The 21,143-nt window shown below is 43.8% G+C and overlaps 2 protein-coding genes across 5 annotated transcripts in view; one reads left to right on the top strand and one right to left on the bottom strand.

Annotated features, from left to right (window-relative positions):
* The first annotated feature begins 41 nt into the window (after positions 1-41).
* On the top strand, positions 42-17,133 carry LOC139535491 (putative protein-lysine deacylase ABHD14B). Its single transcript, XM_071334931.1, has 4 exons — positions 42-197; positions 15,600-15,814; positions 15,929-16,170; positions 16,571-17,133. The coding sequence occupies exons 2-4, from the start codon at positions 15,601-15,603 to the stop codon at positions 16,748-16,750; spliced, it is 636 nt and encodes a 211-aa protein (XP_071191032.1). The 5' UTR covers positions 42-197; position 15,600; the 3' UTR covers positions 16,751-17,133.
* Positions 17,072-21,143, bottom strand: part of LOC139535486 (voltage-dependent calcium channel subunit alpha-2/delta-2-like) — a 228,217-nt gene continuing 224,145 nt past the window's right edge. For all 4 annotated transcript variants that reach the window (XM_071334921.1, XM_071334920.1, XM_071334922.1 and 1 more), the window contains one exon: positions 17,072-20,997. In XM_071334921.1, coding sequence (XP_071191022.1) covers positions 20,875-20,997 — 123 coding nt within the window. In that variant the 3' untranslated portion in view covers positions 17,072-20,874. The remainder of the gene's footprint in view (positions 20,998-21,143) is intronic.

Consider the following 21,143-nt stretch of genomic DNA (forward strand, 5'->3'; position numbering starts at 1 on the left):
AGACAACGAAGTACATGAATCATTAATGAAATGTAGCGTAGATCAAGTCACTCTATTTATGAGACCCGGCAATACGCCCGGTCACCACTGGACGTCAGTAGAATCCAGGTTGCAACTACAGTAGACTGTTTTTCCGTTGAAAAGTGAAACTACAAAGAAAACTACGTTCAGACAGAAGCCACTCAGACGGCGTGAAGGTAAATATATATTTATCTTACATGCATTAACATTTCGGCTAATCAAATCATTGTGAATAAATGTGTTTGCAAATTTAAAAGAGAAAATGTGAACTTTGATCACTGTTTGGGCAATACGCTTTGAGCTGTAACTTTCGCAGGAGATCGATTACATACAACTTGCCAGGAATCCTCAGACTACATTTCATTGTGTGTGGCTCGGCCAAGCGAACATGGAATGCGACAGTATAGCTTTCTCCACAGCACGGCACACACGCAACCAATTGCATACCGACACTAGATATGAACTGCATAGGCTACAATCAATCGGCCACCAACAGGCCTAATGTAGCAGATGAATGTGATTTACACATGCGTTTATCACATAGTTTTTAATGACGCGACATCTGTAGTACTCTACATGCGTTTACAGAGCCTCCTATGACATAAACGTTAAACATGCCTTTAGGATAAGTACAGAAGAGTATTAGGGCCAAGTGAAGATAAAAAAATACATCAACGGTGGTGGTCAAGGGTGTAACTGTGTGTTGCAAATTGGGGGGGTCCAGGTTATTTTTTTTATTTTTTATTTTTCACCTTTATTTAACCAGGTAGGCTAGTTGAGAACAAGTTCTCATTTGCAACTGCGACCTGGCCAAGATAAAGCATAGCAGTGTGAACAGACAACACAGAGTTACACATGGAGTAAACAATAAACAAGTCAATAACATGGTAGAAAAAAAAGAGAATCTATATACAATGTGTGCAAAAGGCATGAGGTAGGCAATAAATCGAATAATTACAATTTAGCAGATTAACACTGGAGTGATAAATCATCAGATGATCATGTGCAAGAAGAGATACTGGTGTGCAAAAGAGCAGAAAAGTAAATAAATAAAAGCAGTATGGGGGGTGAGGTAGGTAAATTGGGTGGGTAGTTTACAGATGGACTATGTACAGCTGCAGCGATCGGTTAGCTGCTCGGATAGCAGATTTTTAAAGTTGTTGAGGGAGATAAAAGTCTCCAACTTCAGAGATTTTTGCAATTCGTTCCAGTCGCAGGCAGCAGAGAACTGGAAGGAAAGGCGTCCAAATGAGGTTTTGGCTTTAGGGATGATCAGTGAGATACACCTGCTGGAGCGCGTGCTGCGGGTGGGTGTAGCCATCGTGACCAGTGAACTGAGATAAGGCGGCACTTTACCTAGCATAGCCTTGTAGATGACCTGGAGCCAGTGGGTCTGACGACGAACATGTAGCGAGGGCCAGCCGACTAGGGCATACAGGTCGCAGTGGTGGGTCGTATAAGGTGCTTTAGTAACAAAACGAATGGCACTGTGATAAACTGCATCCAGTTTGCTGAGTAGAGTATTGGAAGCTATTTTGTAGATGACATCGCCGAAGTCGAGGATCGGTAGGATAGTCAGTTTTACTAGGGTAAGTTTGGCGGCGTGAGTGAAGGAGGCTTTGTTGCGGAATAGAAAGACGATTCTTGATTTGATTTTGGATTGGAGATGTTTGATATTTTTATTTATTTTTATTTAACCTTTATTTAACCAGGTAGGCAAATTGAGAACACGTTCTCATTTACAATTGCGACCTGGCCAAGATAAAGCAAAGCAGTTCGACACATACAACAACACATAGTTACACATGGAGTAAAACAAACATATAGTCAATAATACAGTGAAAAAAAATAAGTCTATATACAATGTGAGCAAGTGAGGTGAGATAAGGGAGGTGAAGGCAAACAAATATATGTATAAATAAATAAAAATATAAAAGGCCATGGAGGCGAAGTGAGTACAACACAGCAAGTAAAATAAAAACTAAAAAAACACTGGAATGGTTGGTTTGCAGTGGAAGAAAGTGCAAAGTAGAGACAGAAATAATGGGGTGCAAAGGAGCAAAATAAATAAATAAATAAATACAGTAGGTAAAGAGGTAGTTGTTTGGGCTAAATTGTAGATGGGTTATGTACAGGTGCAGTAATCTATGAGCTGCTCTGACAGCTGGTGCTTAAAGCTAGTGAGGGAGATAGGTGTTTCCAGTTTCAGAGATTTTTGTAGTTCGTTCCAGTCATTGGCAGCAGAGAACTGGAAGGAGAGGCGTCCAAAGGAAGAATTGGTTTTGGGGGTGACTAGAGAGATATACCTGCTGGAGCGCGTGCTACAGGTAGGTGCTGCTATGGTGACCAGCGAGCTGAGATAAGGGGGGACTTTACCTAGCAGGGTCTTGTAGATGACCTGGAACCAGTGGGTTTGGCGACGAGTATGAAGCGAGGGCCAGCCAACGAGAGTGTACAGGTCGCAGTGGTGGGTAGTATATGGGGCTTTGGTGACAAAACGGATGGCACTGTGATAGACTGCATCCAATTTATTGAGTAGGGTTTTGGAGGCTATTTTGTAAATGACATCACCGAAGTCGAGGATTGGTAGGATGGTCAGTTTTACAAGGGTATGTTTGGCAGCATGAGTAAAGGATGCTTTGTTGCGGAATAGGAAGCCAATTCTAGATTTGACTTTGGATTGGAGATGTTTGATGTGAGTCTGGAAGGAGAGTTTACAGTCTAACCAGACACCTAGGTATTTGTAGTTGTCCACATATTCTAAGTCAGAGCCGTCCAAAGTAGTGATGTTGGACAGGCGGGCAGGAGCAGGCAGCGATCGGTTGAAGAGCATGCATTTGGTTTTACTTGTATTTAAGAGCAGTTGGAGGCCACGGAAGGAGAGTTGTATGGCATTGAAGCTCGCCTGGAGGGTTGTTAACACAGTGTCAAAAGAAGGGCCAGAAGTATACAGAATAGTGTCGTCTGCGTAGAGGTGGATCAGAGAATCACCAGCAGCAAGAGCGACATCATTGATGTAAACAGAGAAGAGAGTCGGTCCAAGAATTGAACCCTGTGGCACCCCCATAGAGACTGCCAGAGGCCCGGACAACAGACCCTCCGATTTGACACACTGAACTCGATCAGAGAAGTAGTTGGTGAACCAGGCGAGGCAATCATTAGAGAAACCAAGGCTGTCGAGTCTGCCAATGAGGATGTGGTGATTGACAGAGTCAAAAGCCTTGGCCAGGTCAATGAATACGGCTGCACAGTATTGTTTCCTATCGATGGCGGTTACGATATCGTTTATGACCTTGAGCGTGGCTGAGGTGCACCCATGACCAGCTCTGAAACCAGATTGCATAGCGGAGAAGGTGTGGTGGGATTCGAAATGGTCGGTAATCTGTTTGTTGACTTGGCTTTCGAAGACCTTAGAAAGGCAGGGTAGGATAGATATAGGTCTGTAGCAGTTAGGGTCAAGGGTGTCCCCCCCTTTGAAGAGGGGGATAACCGCAGCTGCTTTCCAATCTTTGGGGATCTCAGACGACACGAAAGAGAGGTTGAAGAGGCTAGTAATAGGGGTGGCAACAATTTCAGCAGATAGTTTTAGAAAGAAAGGGTCCAGATTATCTAGCCCGGCTGATTTGTAAGGGTCCAGATTTTGCAGCTCATTTAGAACATCAGCTGACTGTATTTGGGAGAAAGAGAAATGGGGAAGGCTTGGGCGAGTAGCAGAGGGGAGGGCAGTGCTGTTGTCCGGGGTAGGGGTAGCCAGGTGGAAAGCATGACCAGCCGTAGAAAAATGCTTATTGAAATTCTCAATTATAGTGGATTTGTCGGTGGTGACAGTGTTTCCTATCTTCAGAGCGGTTGGAAGCTGGGAGGAGGTGTTCTTATTCTCCATGGACTTTACGGTGTCCCAGAACTTTTTTGAATTTGTGTTGCAGGAAGCAAATTTCTGCTTGAAAAAGCTAGCCTTGGCTGTTCTAACTGCCTGTGTATATTGGTTTCTGGCTTCCCTGAAAAGTTGCATATCACGGGGGCTGTTCGATGCTAATGCAGAACGCCATAGGATGTTTTTTTGTTGGTTAAGGGCAGTCAGGTCAGGAGAGAACCAAGGGCTATATCTGTTCCTGGTTCTAAATTTCTTGAATGGGGCATGCTTATTCAAGATGGTGAGGAAGGCATTTTAAAAAAATGACCAGGCATCCTCTACTGACGGGATGAGATCAATATCCTTCCAGGATACCCCGGCCAGGTCGATTAGAAAGGCCTGCTCGCTGAAGTGTTTCAGGGAGCGTTTGACAGTGATGAGTGGAGGTCGTTTGACCGCTGACCCATTACGGATGCAGGCAATGAGGCAGTGATCGCTGAGATCTTGGTTGAAAGCAGCAGAGGTGTATTTGGAGGGCAAGTTTGTTAGGATGATATCTATGAGGGTACCCGTGTTTACGGAATTGGGGTGGTACCTGGTAGGTTCATTGATAATTTGTGTGAGATTGAGGGCATCAAGCTTAGATTGTAGGGTGGCTGGGGTGTTGAGCATGTTCAAATTTAGGTCGCCTAGCAGCACGAGCTCTGAAGATAGATGGGGGGCAATCAGTTCACATATAGTGTCCAGAGCACAGCTGGGGGCAGAGGGTGGTCTATAGCAGGCGGCAACGGTGAGAGACTTGTTTTTAGAGAGGTGGATTTTTAAAAGTAGAAGTTCAAATTGTTTGGGAACAGACCTGGATAGTATAACAGAACTCTGCAGGCAGTCTTTGCAGTAGATTGCAACACCGCCCCCTTTGGCCGTTCTATCTTGTCTGAAAATCTTGTAATTGGGGATGAAAATGTCTGAATTTTTGGTGGTCTTTCTAAGCCAGGATTCAGACACGGCTAAAACATCCGGGTTGGCAGAGTGTGCTAAAGCAGTGAACAAAACAAACTTAGGGAGGAGGCTTCTAATGTTAACATGCATGAAGCCAAGGCTATTACGGTTACAGAAGTCATCAAAAGAGAGCGCCTGGGGAATAGGAGTGGAGCCAGGTACTGCAGGGCCTGGATTCACCTCTACATCACCAGAGGAACAGAGGAGGAGTAGGATAAGGGTACGGCTAAAAGCTATGAGAATTGGTCGCCTAGAGCTACTAGAGCAGAGAGTAAAAGGAAGTTTCTGGGGGCGATAAAATAGTTTAAAGGAATAATGTACAGACAAAGGTATGGTAGGATGTGAATACAGTGGAGGTAAACCTAGGTATTGAGTGATGATGAGAGAGATATTGTCTCTAGAAACATCATTGAAACCAGGTGATGTCATCGCATATGTGGGTGGTGGAACTGAGAGGTTGGATATGGTATAGAGAGCAGGGCTAGAATCTCTACAGTGAAATAAGCCAATAAACACTAACCAGAACAGCAATGGACAAGGCATATTTACATTAAGGAGAGGCATGCTAATCGAGTGATCAATAAGGGTCCAGTGAGTAGAGGTTGGTTGGGGTCGTGGCGATCCAGACAGCTGGCCGGGTATATGGCTATCGGTAGCAGCATAGGATGGAGGTCTGTTTGTAGATACCTCGTGCGTTTCCGTCGGTAGGTTAGTGGGGTTCCGTGTAGTGGGGTTCCGTGTGGTAGAGGGGATCAATCCAAATTGGCAAAATAGATATAGTGACCCAAGGAAAAAAAATAAAATAATAATAATAATAATAATAGTTGTCCGATATACTTGTTCAGATAGCAGCCGATAAGACAGCTAACGATTAGCGGGCCTCAGATGAGCGTTCAGGTAACGTCGGGACGGAGGTGCCAGTTGGATAAATCCCTCGGGCAGATAACGTCGGCAGTCAGTCGCGGCAGTCAGTCGTGAAGGCCCGGTGGGGTTCCGTATCTGCAGCAGCAACAAAAGAAACGGGTCCGGATGGTGATGGAACTCCTCAGCTGGCTAGCTCCAGAATGATTTGAGTTTGCTCCGGGGTCGACGTAAGCCAATAGTCACACGGTTTGCAGCTAGCTAGCTGCGAAATCAAGGTGCAAGTGTCCAGAGCCTGCGGCTGGAATCCGGGGAAACTGAGAGAAAAAAAGTCCCGGAATGCTCCGGTCCGAGTCGCGTTGCACAAAAGTGCCGGTAGATTATCGAGCTAAAGGAATAGCTGATGACCACTAAACGTGGGCAGCTGAAACACCAACGCTAGCCAGCAAACCGGCTAATTTCGGGGCAGCTACAGATTAGCTTCTGGCTAGCTATCGGAGTAGCTTCTGGTTAGCTTTCAGGCTAGCTTCTGAATTAGCCCCTGGCTAGCTTCCACGATGGATTTTCAGATTGAGGTAAATAATACTTTTTGTAATTGGTGAAGCGGGTTGCAGGAAAGCTTTTGCAGGAAAGCTTTTGTAGTTGAGTTCTTGGATAATAAAATAAATAAAAGATATGCGAAGAAAGGTGTAAATATATATATATACAGGACACGACAATACGGAACAGAAAAAGACGTCTGAACTGCTAAGCCACCTTGGACGAACGAGTTGTCACCAGATATGAGTCTGGAAGGAGAGTTTGCAGTCTAGCCAGACACCTAGGTACTTATAGATGTCCACATATTCTAGGTCGGAACCGTCCAGGGTGGTGATGCTAGTCGGGCGTGCGGGTGCAGGCAGCGACCGGTTGAAAAGCATGCATTTGGTTTTACTAGCGTTTAAGAGCAGTTGGAGGCCACGGAAGGAGTGTTGTATGGCATTGAAGCTCGTTTGGAGGTTAGATAGCACAGTGTCCAAGGAAGGGCCGGAAGTATATAGAATGGTGTCGTCTGCGTAGAGGTGGATCAGGGAATCGCCCGCAGCAAGAGCAACATCATTGATGTATACAGAGAAAAGAGTCGGCCCGAGAATTGAACCCTGTGGTACCCCCATAGAGACTGCCAGAGGACCGGACAACATGCCCTCCGATTTGACACACTGAACTCTGTCTGCAAAGTAGTTGGTGAACCAGGCAAGGCAGTCATTAGAAAAACCGAGGCTACTGAGTCTGCCGATAAGAATATGGTGATTGACAGAGTCGAAAGCCTTGGCCAGGTCGATGAAGACGGCTGCACAGTAATGTCTTTTATCGATGGCGGTTATGATATCGTTTAGTACCTTGAGCGTGGCTGAGGTGCACCCGTGACCGGCTCGGAAACCGGATTGCACAGCGGAGAAGGTACGGTGGGATTCGAGATGGTCAGTGATCTGTTTGTTGACTTGGCTTTCGAAGACCTTAGATAGGCAGGGCAGGATGGATATAGGTCTGTAACAGTTTGGGTCCAGGGTGTCTCCCCCTTTGAAGAGGGGGATGACCGCGGCAGCTTTCCAATCCTTGGGGATCTCAGATGATACGAAGGAGAGGTTGAACAGGCTGGTAATAGGGGGTGCGACAATGGCGGCGGACAGTTTCAGAAATAGGGGGTCCAGATTGTCAAGCCCAGCTGATTTGTATGGGTCCAGGTTTTCCAGCTCTTTCAGAACATCTGCTATCTGGATATGGGTAAAGGAGAAGCTGGGGAGGCTTGGGCGAGTAGCAGCGGGGGTGGCGGGGCTGTTGGCCAAGGTTGGAGTCGCCAGGAGGAAGGCATGGCCAGCCATTGAGAAATGTTTGTTGAAGTTTTCGATTATCACGGACTTATCAGTGGTGACCGTGTTACCTAGCCTCAGTGCAGTGGGCAGCTGGGAGGAGGTGCTCTTGTTTTCCATGGACTTTACAGTATCCCAGAACTTTTTGGAGTTAGAGCTACAGGATGCAAATTTCTGCTTGAAAAAGCTGGCCTTTGCTTTCCTGACTGACTGCGTGTATTGGTTCCTGACTTCCCTGAACAGTTGCATATCGCGGGGGCTCTTCGATGCTATTGCAGTTCGCCACAGGATGTTTTTGTGCTGGTCGAGGGCAGTCAGGTCTGGAGTGAACCAAGGGCTATATCTGTTCTTGGTTCTGCATTTTTTGAACGGAGCATGCTTGTCTAATATGGTGAGGAAGTAACTTTTAAAGAATGACCAGGCATCCTCAACTGACGGGATGAGGTCAATATCCTTCCAGGGTACCCGGGCCAGGTCGATTAGAAAGGCCTGCTCGCAGAAGTGTTTTAGGGAGCGTTTGACAGTGATGAGGGGTGGTCGTTTGACCGCGGACCCGTGGCGGATACAGGCAATGAGGCAGTGATCGCTGAGATCTTGATTGAAGACAGCAGAGGTGTATTTGGAGGGCAGGTTGGTCAGGATAATGTCTATTAGGGTGCCCATGTTTACGGATTTAGGGTTGTACCTGGTAGGTTCCTTGATGATTTGTGTGAGATTGAGGGCATCAAGCTTGGATTGTAGGACTGCCGGGGTGTTAAGCATATCCCAGTTTAGGTCACCTAACAGAACAAACTCTGAAGCTAGATGGGGAGCGATCAATTCACAGATGGTGTCCAGGGCACAGCTGGGAGCTGAGGGGTCAATGGGTTCCAGGGTCAACACCCTTCTAGGGGGGTCATGCCCCCCTGGGAGGTGAAAGTAATGATAATAAATGCTTGTTTCTGGTGAATTCTGAAGGGCAAATACATCCAAAACTTTCCTGATAATTGTGTCAATATATTCCAACCACAACTGTTTAGGCCCCTTGCTTTTAAAAAATGTTTTAGTAACGACATGCCACTGACTTTGAGTAAAGCCAGAGTGTCTATGTATGCGGATGACTCAACACTATACATGTCAGCTACTACAGCGACTGCAACACTCAAAGAGCTGCAGTTAGTTTCAGAGTGGGTGGCAAGGAATAAGTTAGCCCTAACTATTTCTAAAACTTAAAGCGTTGTATTTGGAACAAAACACTCACGAAACCCTAAACCTCAGCTAAATATTGTAATCAATAATATAGAAATTGAGCAAGTTGAGATGACTAAACTGCTTGGAGTAACCCTGGATTGTAAACTGTCATGGTCAAAACATATTGATACAACAGTAGCTAAGATGGGGAGAAGTCTGTCCATAATAAAGCGATGCTCTGCCTTCTTAACAACACTATCAACAAGGTAGGTCCTACAGACTCTAGTTTTGTTGCACCTGGACTACTGTTCAGTCGTGTGGTCAGGTGCCACAAAAAAGGACTTCGGAAAATTGCAATTGACTCAGAACAGGGCAGCACGGCTGGCCCTTGGATGTACACAGAGAGCCAATATTAATAATATGCATGTCAATCTCTCCTGGCTGAAAGTGGAGGAGAGATTGACTTCATCACTACTTTTACTTATGAGAGGTATTGACATGTTGAATGCACCGAGCTGTCTGTCTAAACTACTTGCACACAGCTCTGACACCCATGCATACCCCACAAGACATGTCACAAGAGGTCTCTTCACAGTCCCCAAGTCCAGAACAGACTATGGGAGGCGCACATTACTACAGAGAGCCAAGACTACATGGAACTCTATTCCACATCAGGTAACTGACGCAAGCAGTAAAATTAGATTAAAAAAACAGATTAAAAAACACTTTATGGAACAGCGGGGACTGTGAAGCAACACAAACATTGGCACAGACACATACACACACACACACACACACACACACACACACACACACACACACACACACACACACACACACACACACACACACACACACACACACACACACACACACACACACACACACACACACACACACACACACACGATAACATACGCACTATACATACACATGAATTTAGTACTGTAGATATTTTGTAGTGGTGGAGTAGGGGCCTGAGGTCACACAGTGTGTTGTGAAATCTGTGAATGTATTGTAATGTTTTTAAAATGGTATACACTGCCTTAATTTTGCTGGACCCCAGGAATGGGGATCCATAATCAATACAAACTGAAGTACTTTAAACTGTTGGTCTAACTCTATCAGTTCAGGAAGTAACCACTATTGGCATTTTTTTTTTTTTTGTAGAACGACAATGAGAAAGTCAGTTCTGGGGTCCATTCAGTTCGATTGAACGTTTTCTACATTGCATAATGGGTTGCACTGAAACACTTTTCCTCAAAATGTTCTTCAACGTTCTTGAAAAGGTAGCCTATGTTTGCTCCGTTTGGTGGGTGTAGCTTGAAACAATGAGTGACGTATTTGAAGGGCACCTGTGCATTTTGAACCCACAGCCCAACCCCTTATTTTTCAACTGGTCGTTCAGAAAGGCACTGTTTCCATTGAATTTAACAGTGGTGGGCCGTCAGGGCCTGCAAGGCCTTCTCTGCTGGCCTAAACATCATCAGAATATATATTTTTTTTTAAAATATATTTTCCCACAAATATGTATTAAATTATTCCCCAGAGTAAGAGTTATACTCTTCATTTCATAGCTTTCCTCTTGGTTGCACTGCTTCCAGCCCCAGGTTGAGATTTGGAGGGCTGGTCTTTATGTTAGATCTTTTATCCAATCATATTCAGCCATCATGTGTTGCCAGGGGTCTAAAATCTGCCCTCAGGCCTTCAGAATCAACAGTGCGGGCGCTTGTAGCTTATAGTGAATGGAAATGAAAATTTAGTGTCAACCAATCAGCTTTAGAGTTGGCTATTGTACGCCTGCTAGCTGGCTCCAGTGTTACACAGGAGCCAGCTAGCAGGCGTAGTGCGTGCACGTCTTTTGATTGGATTACCAATATTGAGAGGCAGGTCCTATGGGCAGGTCTATGCAGATCTAGGAAACTGAATTTGATAAACGAATTAATTCACGTACTACTAAGCTGTTTTTTCAACCCACAATGGCGGAAGGAGGAGAAGATATCGATTTGGTCGAGGATATAATTATAACGCCATTCTCAAGACGAACTTTTCAAGAAAAGTTAGACATTGTAAGGAGAGATCGCCCGACGCCACAAAGCCTGTCACAGGCGGGAAAGCCACTTTCAAAGTTTCAACTACGAGCGCTGTCAATGGCTCACAGGCTCCGAGAAGCACTGCAAACTGTACTGCTGGGAATGCCTATTATTTGCAAGTGATCGATTTGGTGTTTGGAGCCACACTGGCTTTGCAAACTTGAGTTGTCTAACCAAGGTATCGATTTGGTCGAGAATATAATTATAACGCCATTCTCAAGACGAACTTTTCAAGAAAAGTTAGACATTGTAAGGAGAGGTCTCCGAGAAGCACTGCTACGAATTAATTCACGTACTACTAAGCTGTTTTTTCAACCCACAATGGCGGAAGGAGGAGAAGATATCGATTTGGTCGAGGATATAATTATAACGCCATTCTCAAGACGAACTTTTCAAGAAAAGTTTGACATTGTAAGGAGAGGTCGCCCGACGCCACAAAGCCTGTCACAGGCGGGAAAGCCACTTTCAAAGTTTCAACTACGAGCGCTGTCAATGGCTCACAGGCTCCGAGAAGCACTGCAAACTGTACTGCTGGGAATGCCTATTATTTGCAAGTGATCGATTTGGTGTTTGGAGCCACACTGGCTTTGCAAACTTGAGTTGTCTAACCAAGGCAGCAACGAGACTCCAAAGTACGGCTGGGCACTTACAAGCAATTGTGCTTTTGAAAACTTTTGGGGACACCGGAGTGGATCTACAGCTCAAAAAACAAGCGCACAGGGCAACGGAGCTGCACAATGAAAAGGTGAAGGGAAATATTGAAAAGACTCATTGATTGTGTCATGTTTTTGGGTAAACACTGTTTACCCAAAAATGTCAATTTGTCAATATCAAGGTGACGCAACGCCTGGTTATACTGTGTTTCTGTCTAAATGTATAGTGTCTAGAGTCATGGCATCATAATGATGGTAATAAGAGGTGGATTAATTCGGGCGGGACTGTGTAGTACCTCACTGAAGGCCCAGGCCCCAGGCCCACGGCACGCCACTGGAATTTAACATTGCATTACTTATTTTTTTTTACTGAATGCAGCTCTAGTGACTTTTCTACTCCAAAAGTAATGAAAATAAAATGATGGTGACACCATTAAAATATAATTTTCCACTCCAAAAATGTGCCTAACAACACATTGGTCCTTTTATTCAGGCTGGTGTGTTATTTAGCAATAGCACCTGTAGCCCAACTAATGTAGCATAGTGGCTATAAAGAAATAGGCTAAAGCATGGGGTTTCCCATCTGTATTTGTGCTAATCATTAGCTAGATTTTTATTTAACCTTTATTCAACTAGGCAAGTCAGTTTGGAACAAATCCTTATTTACAATGACAGCCTACCCCGGCCAAACCTAGACGACGCTGGGCCAATTGTGCGCCGCCCTATGGAACTCCCAATCACAGCCAGATGTGATGCAGCCTGGATTTGAACCAGGTAGTGACGCCTCTTGCACTGAGATGCAGTGTCTTAGACCCCTAGCTTTCTAAACTTTTTTGGCCCCCTTTCATCATGGGGGAACATCATATGCCCCTCCCCCCATGCCCCATAAACTCCCCATAAAATAGAATACATTTTACTCATCAAGAAACAGTACATACAAAACAAAATACTGCTGTGCAATGTCAGGTGCATCCCTATCAATTATGACTAGGGTGGGCCAATTTATTTTGTATATTTTCTCAATTGAAATAAAATATAAAGTTGGTTCTGGGAGTGTTCTTAGAGTGATTATTAGGTTGCATAAACATGAGTGCTTTCCCCCCACAATTTTTGGCATTCACATTTTTTTTCTAAACATAACTAAGGAGGATAGGTTGCTGCCGCTGGTCAGAGTCTGAGACAGGCATGCTGCCTCTGACTGGGGAGAGAAACAGGCATGCTTGAGCCTACTGCCTGAGGTTCAGAGAAACAGTCCTTCTCAAATGATGTAACCTAATAGAAACCAGTTTTTTTAAAGTTTATAATACTACCAAAGTCGTCTTTCACAAAATTGAGCCCAATATAACTGTTACCAATTATCCCTCATTGAGAGAAATACCGCTCACACGCGAGATGCACATCTGGTTACTTCACAATAGAAACTCGCCGTTTGAAAAATATCCTTTTCTATATAATTCTTATTCGTGCTTATGAATTTACTGTACTTCTTTATTTGTTACATGCTATCTCACATAATTAAGGGTTTGTTAAGAAGAGAGAGGAGAGAGAGAGAGAGAGAGAGAGAGAAAGAGGAGCTATTGCTCCGTTCTCCTTACATGCTGACCAGACCGGACACGTCGCGTGCGCGAGCGTCGCAAAATAAATATAGAAATCCATGTTATTCAATTATTGCACCCACACTGCTTGCGTGCGCCAACGAGCATCTGCGACACCAAGGGCTAAAATAGATGTCGTTCCTATTTCTGACGCAGATCGCGCTGCAAGTCCTGCCTCTCCCATCTCCTCATTGGTTTATAGAAGTAGGTACCCACGTGCCATATCCTCATTGGTTATACCCACGTGGGTGACTGAAAGACGAACTTTGTTGCCGGTTGTCGAGGTAATACAATGAAAGTTTTAATGCGATCACCATATAAATTCAAAGATGAAAAAGCCTGGAAGGAGGAGAGATGACTAGAAACGATTTGGTTGGTCGTTTTATGTGTGGATTAATTGTCGGAGTAGAGGTCCTTGTGCATTTCAGGTAAAATAACAACTCAATGTTTATATCCCAGGACAAATTAGCTAGCAACAGCAAGCTAGCTAAATAGGACAAATTAACGTTAGCTAGCAAGTGCAAGCTAGCTAGCTAAATTGCCATACATGTTTAATGCTTTTCGACCTGTCCCCAAATTAATGTCATTGGTTCAGAGTTTGTTTTGATATTTTAACCAGCATGTTGTGATCGCGTTTGGTGTGGGGGGGCAAAATACATTTATGCACGATAGCGCTCGATGGCGCACGCGCGCAGCCGGTTTGGGTTCCGTGTTACAAGCCGTGCGCAACTTTTTTTCCCTTCACAAACAATGGCCGCTGAGGACCAGGCCATACCAAAAGCATAATTGGCAGCAGTAGAACTGTGTGTAAATCCACAGAAAGCCAGTAACTATGGTGGGAATTTTTTCTCTCCCAATCCATCAAATTCATCATGGCATTATTGAGGGGGTCAAATTGGCCTGTCTCTAATATTAGGGGGTCTTGACCACCCTGCCCCCCCCCCCCCCCGCAAGTTACCCGACTGGTTTGGTATTGCACAGATAGTGCTTTAAAAACTCGAAATCAAACTTCAACAATAAAGTCTAAATATTTTGAGAATGATGTCCAAATTTAATTTTGAGAATAACGTTTAATTTTTGAGAATAAAGTATACCTTTTGAGAAAAAAGTCGCAGTTATATTTCAAGATGAAAGTTGAAATGCCTTGTGAAATTCTACTTTAGCATTGGCTTTAGTAACAAGGTTTCCAAAGACAAAACCAACCTGGACTCAGGTGTAGACGTAACATAGTAAATGTAAATCTGCGCCACGCCCATTAGTTTGATATGTTTTGTATAGTATGTATTAATTTGTGAATCTCCATCATATGATATGTTCCAAATTGCAATTCGTATGATATGTTATGAATTTCAATTTGGTGTGGCTAGGGGTTAGGTTTAAGGTTAGGAGTTAGGTTAAAGGATTAAGGTTAGGGGAAGGGTTAGCTAACATGCTAAGTAGTTGCAGAATAGCTAGTAAGTAGTTGCAAAGTTGCTAATTAGCTAAAACGTTAGTTGTCCGTGATGAGATCCGAACACGCAACGTTTGGGTTGCTAGACGTTTGCGTTATACGCCCACCAATCCACCCCAACCAAGTTTGCTTAAGTAACATTCTGTCTTATGTAACCATACCAAACGTACTGTAACATATCATACTAATTTGAGTGTCTTGGATTTACATTTACTATGTCACGTCTAGTCTATGAAGCCGGACTGACACAACATACAGTAATGCCTAAAGTATCTATGCAGCCATTTATTGCAATACCATATGGTTTCACTTTGTCAAATGAGTTGATAAGCCATATGGGCGTCGTGCGCGCCTAAGCTTCACGCCTTGAGAATTGAGTGAACAGCTTGATTATAGATCTTTCGCATAGTGTCTTGTGTTACTACAAACCCTCTCTGAATTTCATGGAGATGCAACCATCTTTAGTCTTGCATTTATCTGTTACCGTTGATTTCACTTTGCACATACTCCAATACCACATCCAGGTCCGTGTGGTTCTTCCTCCTGAAAAGACCCAGTCTGTGACAAAACCTCTTTGAGGTCCTAATACTTACACTAATATTGTTATTACGTGCTAAAAGAGCAAGGATTTACTTGTTACTAAAGCCAATTCTAAAGTATAGTTAGTTGTTCATTAGTTATAATTATTATTATGTCATTCTTATAGACTTCGGCTTGAACTTTTTCACAGTCTTCTGATGTTTGGTAATGATATATTTAAGCAATTAGGCCCGAGGAGGTGTGATATATGGCCAATATACCACGGCTAAGGGCTGTTTGTAGCACGATGCAACACGGGGTGCCTGGACACAGCCCTTAGCCGTGGTGTATTGGCCATATACCACAAACCCTTGAGGTGCCTTATTGCTATTATAAACTGGTCACCAGCGTAATTAGAGCAATAAAAATACATATTTTGTCATACGGTCTGATATACCACAGCTGTCAGCCAATCAGCATTCAGGGCTCAAACCACCCAATTTATATAATTTTTTATTTTAATCCTCCTTCATAGGATGTGTGCTGCTAAAATGACAGAAGGGAGCTTGCATGTGGAATCCTGCAAGGCCCCTATGTTTTACAGACAAGCTGAACCGGCCACAGGTGAAGTCCATCTGTCTGTCCTGCTTTTGCACGGCATCCGTTTCTCATCTGAGAACTGGCTCAATATAGGAACACTGGAGACATTGGCCAAAGCTGGCTATCGTGCAGTGGCCATCGACCTACCAGGTGAGCTTCGGTTGTAAATACTAGTAAGTGAGAATGTATTACTCAATTAATCTCTGACCTGTAACACCACCTCTCTCCCACCTCTCTCTTTCTCTCCCCTCTCCCCACCCCCAGGTTTTGGCCAATCTAAGTCAGCAGTAGCCCCCTCTGCTATAGGAGAGCTGGCCCCTGGTGGGTTCCTGAAGCAGGTGTGTGAAGCACTGGGGATGGGGCCAGTGGTGGTGGTCAGTCCCTCCCTGAGTGGTATGTACTCCCTGCCCTTCCTCTTCCAGCACGAGGCTCTGGTCCGGGCTTACATCCCTGTGGCTCCCATCTGCACTGAGAAATTCACAGCAGAGCAGTACAGCAGCATACAGGTGTGTGTTGAGGGATTATAGCTCTCTGCTCTTTCTTTTCTCTTCTGTGGTTGGTTTCTCTTCTGTGGTTGGTTTCTCTTCTGTGGTTGGTTTCTCCTCTGTGGTTGCTTTCTCTTCTGTGGTTGGTTTCTCTTCTGTGGTTGGTTTCTCCTCTGTGGTTGTTTTCTCTTCTGTGGTTGGTTGCAAACATTGATTTTGCTTCTATGAAACATGCCTTGTGTTTCGGTGCTGTGTGACTTTAGTCAGGATTCAATCCGAACGCGGGTTGTAGACAATGCCGCTTTCAAAGGCAATTTCCTTCAAAAGCTGCGTCGTATACAACCCGCGCTCAGATTGAATCGCGGCCATTGTATGTGACACCGGGTAACATTTGAACAAACCACCTCCACTTTCATTCCAGACTCCGTCTTTGATTGTCTATGGAGACCAGGATGCTCAGCTTGGAGAGGTTTCTCTGAGCAACCTGAGGAGCCTGGCCAATCACAAGGTTGCGGTGATGAAAGGAGCAGGACATCCGTGCTATCTGGACGACCCGGCCACGTGGCACAGAGCTCTCACTGACTTTCTCAATACGTTGTGATGTTGTTCAGTGTCTTTGGGATATCTGTCCATGGAAGCAGCACTATACGGCCATTCCTATTCCAACACTCCAACATTTAGTTATATAAAAAAAAATGATACTGTATGTTGTTTGTTAATTTGTCAAAAGCTAGTCTAGATTTATTTTTATCAAAGACTAGCGTGTGGTGTTTTGGAGACCTGTAACTGTGGTTCAGTACAACTCGTTATGCTCTTGCTGATATACTGTACTCGTACTGTGTGTTTGTAGCTTATACAGGATGTATGTACCTGACATGAGTCCTGCTATTACAAATGCAAAAACAAACACCACACAATGAAATGAAGTGAAAAATATGAACATTATTTAATAACTGATTCTCTGTAATAAACAATTTGAAAATATTTTACAAGGAGTCACAGACACAATATTTTACAAATTTTGCCCTCTTCTTTTTTTTTTTGCTTCATCAGTACAAAAGAATGGAGCGACATGGACCAATGCCCAGAGAGAGGGAGCTAAATCTTCCACGCACACACATACACTCACACAAAAAAAATCAAAAATCAAATCAAAAACGGTTGATTTCAGATCTCAAACTTATCTTTACTTTATTCCTATTTTTTACTTCACTTAAAATTTGACAGATTTTACTTTTTTTTTTTTTTTTACACATTTGGCAAACATGGTCACATAGCACCAGACTACAGACTACAGAATCACATACGTGTCTTTCCCACAGAGACGCACCTACACGGACACGGCAAGGGTAAGGAGGGGCAGGGGAGGAGCCACGTGAAGACCCTCCCTTTGAGGCTGGCCGTAAAGCAGACCCCTTCCTCTCACCCCAAGCTGTTCCTATTTTTTATTTTTTGGGGGCAAAAGTAAATTTCGCAAACCACAGAAAACAGACCTGTGTCCCTCAGCACACTCTTGTGTCCACTTCGGGGACACACAGACATACTCATGATTCTTTGACCTTCTGTTTGACACGGTTCCATGCTGATCTGTGGAGACCCACTCCCTGAGCTGGCCTCTGACATCCCACAAGGGGGAATAAACATCCTTGGCTTACTTCAGTCTAGAGCTGAACATCCCCCATCTGTGCATGTGTAGGTATAATAACTGTTAGTGTTACATGTGAATGTTGCGATCTACAGAGGGACAAACAATTCCTGTGATAGAATACAATAGAACTACAAGAGTCATTTCTAAAATGGTGAACCCATACATTGAAAGGAGCCAATTACAGATTCAGAATATCTTTTTGGCCCAGTCTTTCATTGAGATAATGATGCAATTACCTAACATTTGTCTTGCCAAAAATGATATTGTTCACTGTACAGTACATTATGTGTGTATTTATGGTTACACAGTAAAGGAGGTTTTGGGGTTTAGGATGTGTCCACGTTAACAAACTGAGACAGCGAGGAGAAGTGGAGGGATTTCAGAGTCAACACAGATTCAGAGTTAAATATAAACTATGGAAGTCCTCCATTCCAACCAGGAATCAAAGCGGCATGTGTACAAGAAACTCACATCGTTTTATATAGACGAACGAACACATGAAAATCTAAACCCCTTCAAATTCAGAGCTCAACATTCTGGATTGGGAAAGTCTTCGGAGAAAAGTAAATATTTGAGAGAGTGTGTGAGTGTGAGTGTGTGTGTGTGTGTGTGTGTGTGTGTGTGTGTGTGTGTGTGTGTGTGTGTGTGTGTGTGTGTGTGTGTGTGTGTGTGTGTGTGTGTGTGTGTGTGTGTGTGTGTGTGTGTGTGTGAGAGAGAACACTGAATTAGCGCTTGATAGAACACTAAGGCATTAAGAGAGGCTTTGTCATTATGTTGCCTTAGAAACAGAAAAACACTGACATATTAAACATTCTTTTGAACACCTCTGTGAATGCAGCTCCCTCGTGACAATATATTGAGAAAACCGGTCAGAAGAAAATGGATTGGATCATTTTTATCTCCATATTTACGTCTGATATAACACTTCCTCGTTGGAATTGGAACAACAAACAGCTACGCTACAACAAGTGTCATTCCTCATCCTCTCAGTTTTAAAGACATTCCCTTTGAGGGTTAACACAAACATACACCCATACACAAACACAAACGCACATATGGTTCAGGCAGAAATGCAACGATAGCAGTCAGGTGGCTCTGTAAAGGTAGATCTGTGGCCAGTTAAGTCGCTTTATACTGATAGTGTAGCTTTATAGATGGCCCTGTAAAGGTACTGTACAGCAACATTATATGGTGGCAATCAGTAAGCCCTGGTACGGTACATCAGCTAATAGCCACAGCCAATTTGGACATTAACATACAATATCCTCCTAGTCAATATGGTGTATAAAGCTACTGTAGATAGATAGCCAATAGACTGGCTCTATAAAAATCTTGTAGCTCCACAGCCATTAGGGTGGCTGTTCTATAAAGGTACTGCACAGTAGCTCTATAGCCAATGCTTTCCAAAACAGTGCACCAAGGCACTATGACAACAGAGAGTGGCTCCTAAACATGGGAGTTTAATGACATTTCACTTCAAATTGATCAGAATGACATGGATTACACACCCTGACTGCAGTTCAGTCGTCACCATAAGTAGTACTGACCTTTGCTGTATTTCTTTATACGAGAAATGTTAAGCCCCAATCTCCCAGCAGCAAATGGTCTGAAGTTATACAGCATCTGTCAAAGGTAATACAAGCTAAGGTCTGCCAAAACCCACCCGCATCTAAAATGAGATGCTTATAGGCCAGTCGGAATAGATATTTGTTTATCTGTTGTGGTGGCAACAGGTTATAAGCGCATACAAATACAGTCCTAGGAACATTAGCGGACATGGTGGAGCGGCTGTATGAGGATTGGCAGAGGGGTTAGCTGTCACTGGGGTCCTACATCATCCATCTGTAGCAGATGTCAGAATGTCCATTGATCAGAAAGGATAGTACTGTATTATACACCACCTACAGCAATGAAGCCGAAACGGTCAGACTTTTCAGAGGCTAAATACCGATCCCTAATAAATAGGAGTAGGCAAGTATTCCTTTTTATTTTGCAAGGGAAAAGTTAGAAGTTGCTTTGTCTGATTCGGACACATAATTACCTATTCATTACCTAATATTAGTCAACTAGGATGACCAAAGACGTCAGATGTAATTCTTTGTAAGACTACTATTTGATAGAGTAGTTCCATATTACCATTTGTTACAATGATTATATATACAGTGCCGTGCTTCCAGGGGCAGAAAAAGTTCTAACTTCAAGTGAAGAACAGTAGAGGACCCACAAGAAGAATCGGTATTCAGCCACTGTCAGTTAAAATCTCAGTTATTTCTACCACTATTTCTGCAGCTTCCGTTTCTGCCTTTTTCTTTTTCCGCTCACTAATTTGGCTATACAAATAAGACCACATGAAAAGTCTATCTCATCTTGGCAAGAAGTAGATATAGTGCATAAATAAATTCATGTAACACCTAACAACTTCCATTGCAAATAATACTCTAATATATGGTTTGAATACTCATCACTTCAACAGTTTATAATTGTATGTTTTTGTATACTTGAAAGCAATTTTTTCACCTTAATTTTCTTGTTACAGTAACTATAAATGGCTGAATGGTACGCACAGTAGCCCCCTATGAGAGACACATGACAGAGTGGTGAGACTCTGAGCAGACCAGAGATGAATGAGAGCGATGGAGGCAATGTCTCCTCATCCCGTCTGACTAACAGAGGCGGAAACAGACAACCTAAACTCTGCTGTATCCATGACGGCTGGAGCTCTGTGACATGGCATCCAACTTGTCTTTTCACTTCTCACTTCTCACTTGTCCTGTTGATGTGGGTGGGACCTTTTCTATTCTGACAGCCTCTGGTGATTGTAGTGGTTGGAACACCACCAAAATATCTTCAAATGGATGACGGTAGGTAACTCGCTGAGGACATAAAGGTCCTGCAACCGTCACTAAGAGACAACAATAGAAGCTAGCTGGGTATAGTAGTGCGGTACTCAGGGCTTCCGAGTTGCAGGTGGCAGAAAGTCCCATTATTACCTACGACTAGAGCAGGGGCGGGGCATAGAGGGGAGAGGGCGGGGGCTTTAGGATGGACATAGCTGGTGGGAGCAGACAAGAGGAAAATTAAAGTAGGAGGGGCAGAATATGGGTGCTGGCGATTGGATAGAGCAGGATGAGCTGAATCGTGAGCAGGGTCTGGAAGGAGGGGCGGAAGGAGTGGCCGCGCCCGCAGTCAGATGTGTTCTCCTGGAGAGGAAAGGAGACACGTTTAGAGTGATATAGTAAAAATGTTGAAAATACAAAATGAATATCTATGGTGTGTGTCTTTGTGAAAATAGGGTCCGTGCGCATGATTATTCTAGTGTCTGTGTACACAGGTGCTGAGTTGTACG

The sequence above is a fragment of the Salvelinus alpinus genome, chromosome 12, assembly GCF_045679555.1.
Source record: "Salvelinus alpinus chromosome 12, SLU_Salpinus.1, whole genome shotgun sequence".
In the NCBI taxonomy this organism is placed as follows: Eukaryota; Metazoa; Chordata; class Actinopteri; order Salmoniformes; family Salmonidae; genus Salvelinus; species Salvelinus alpinus.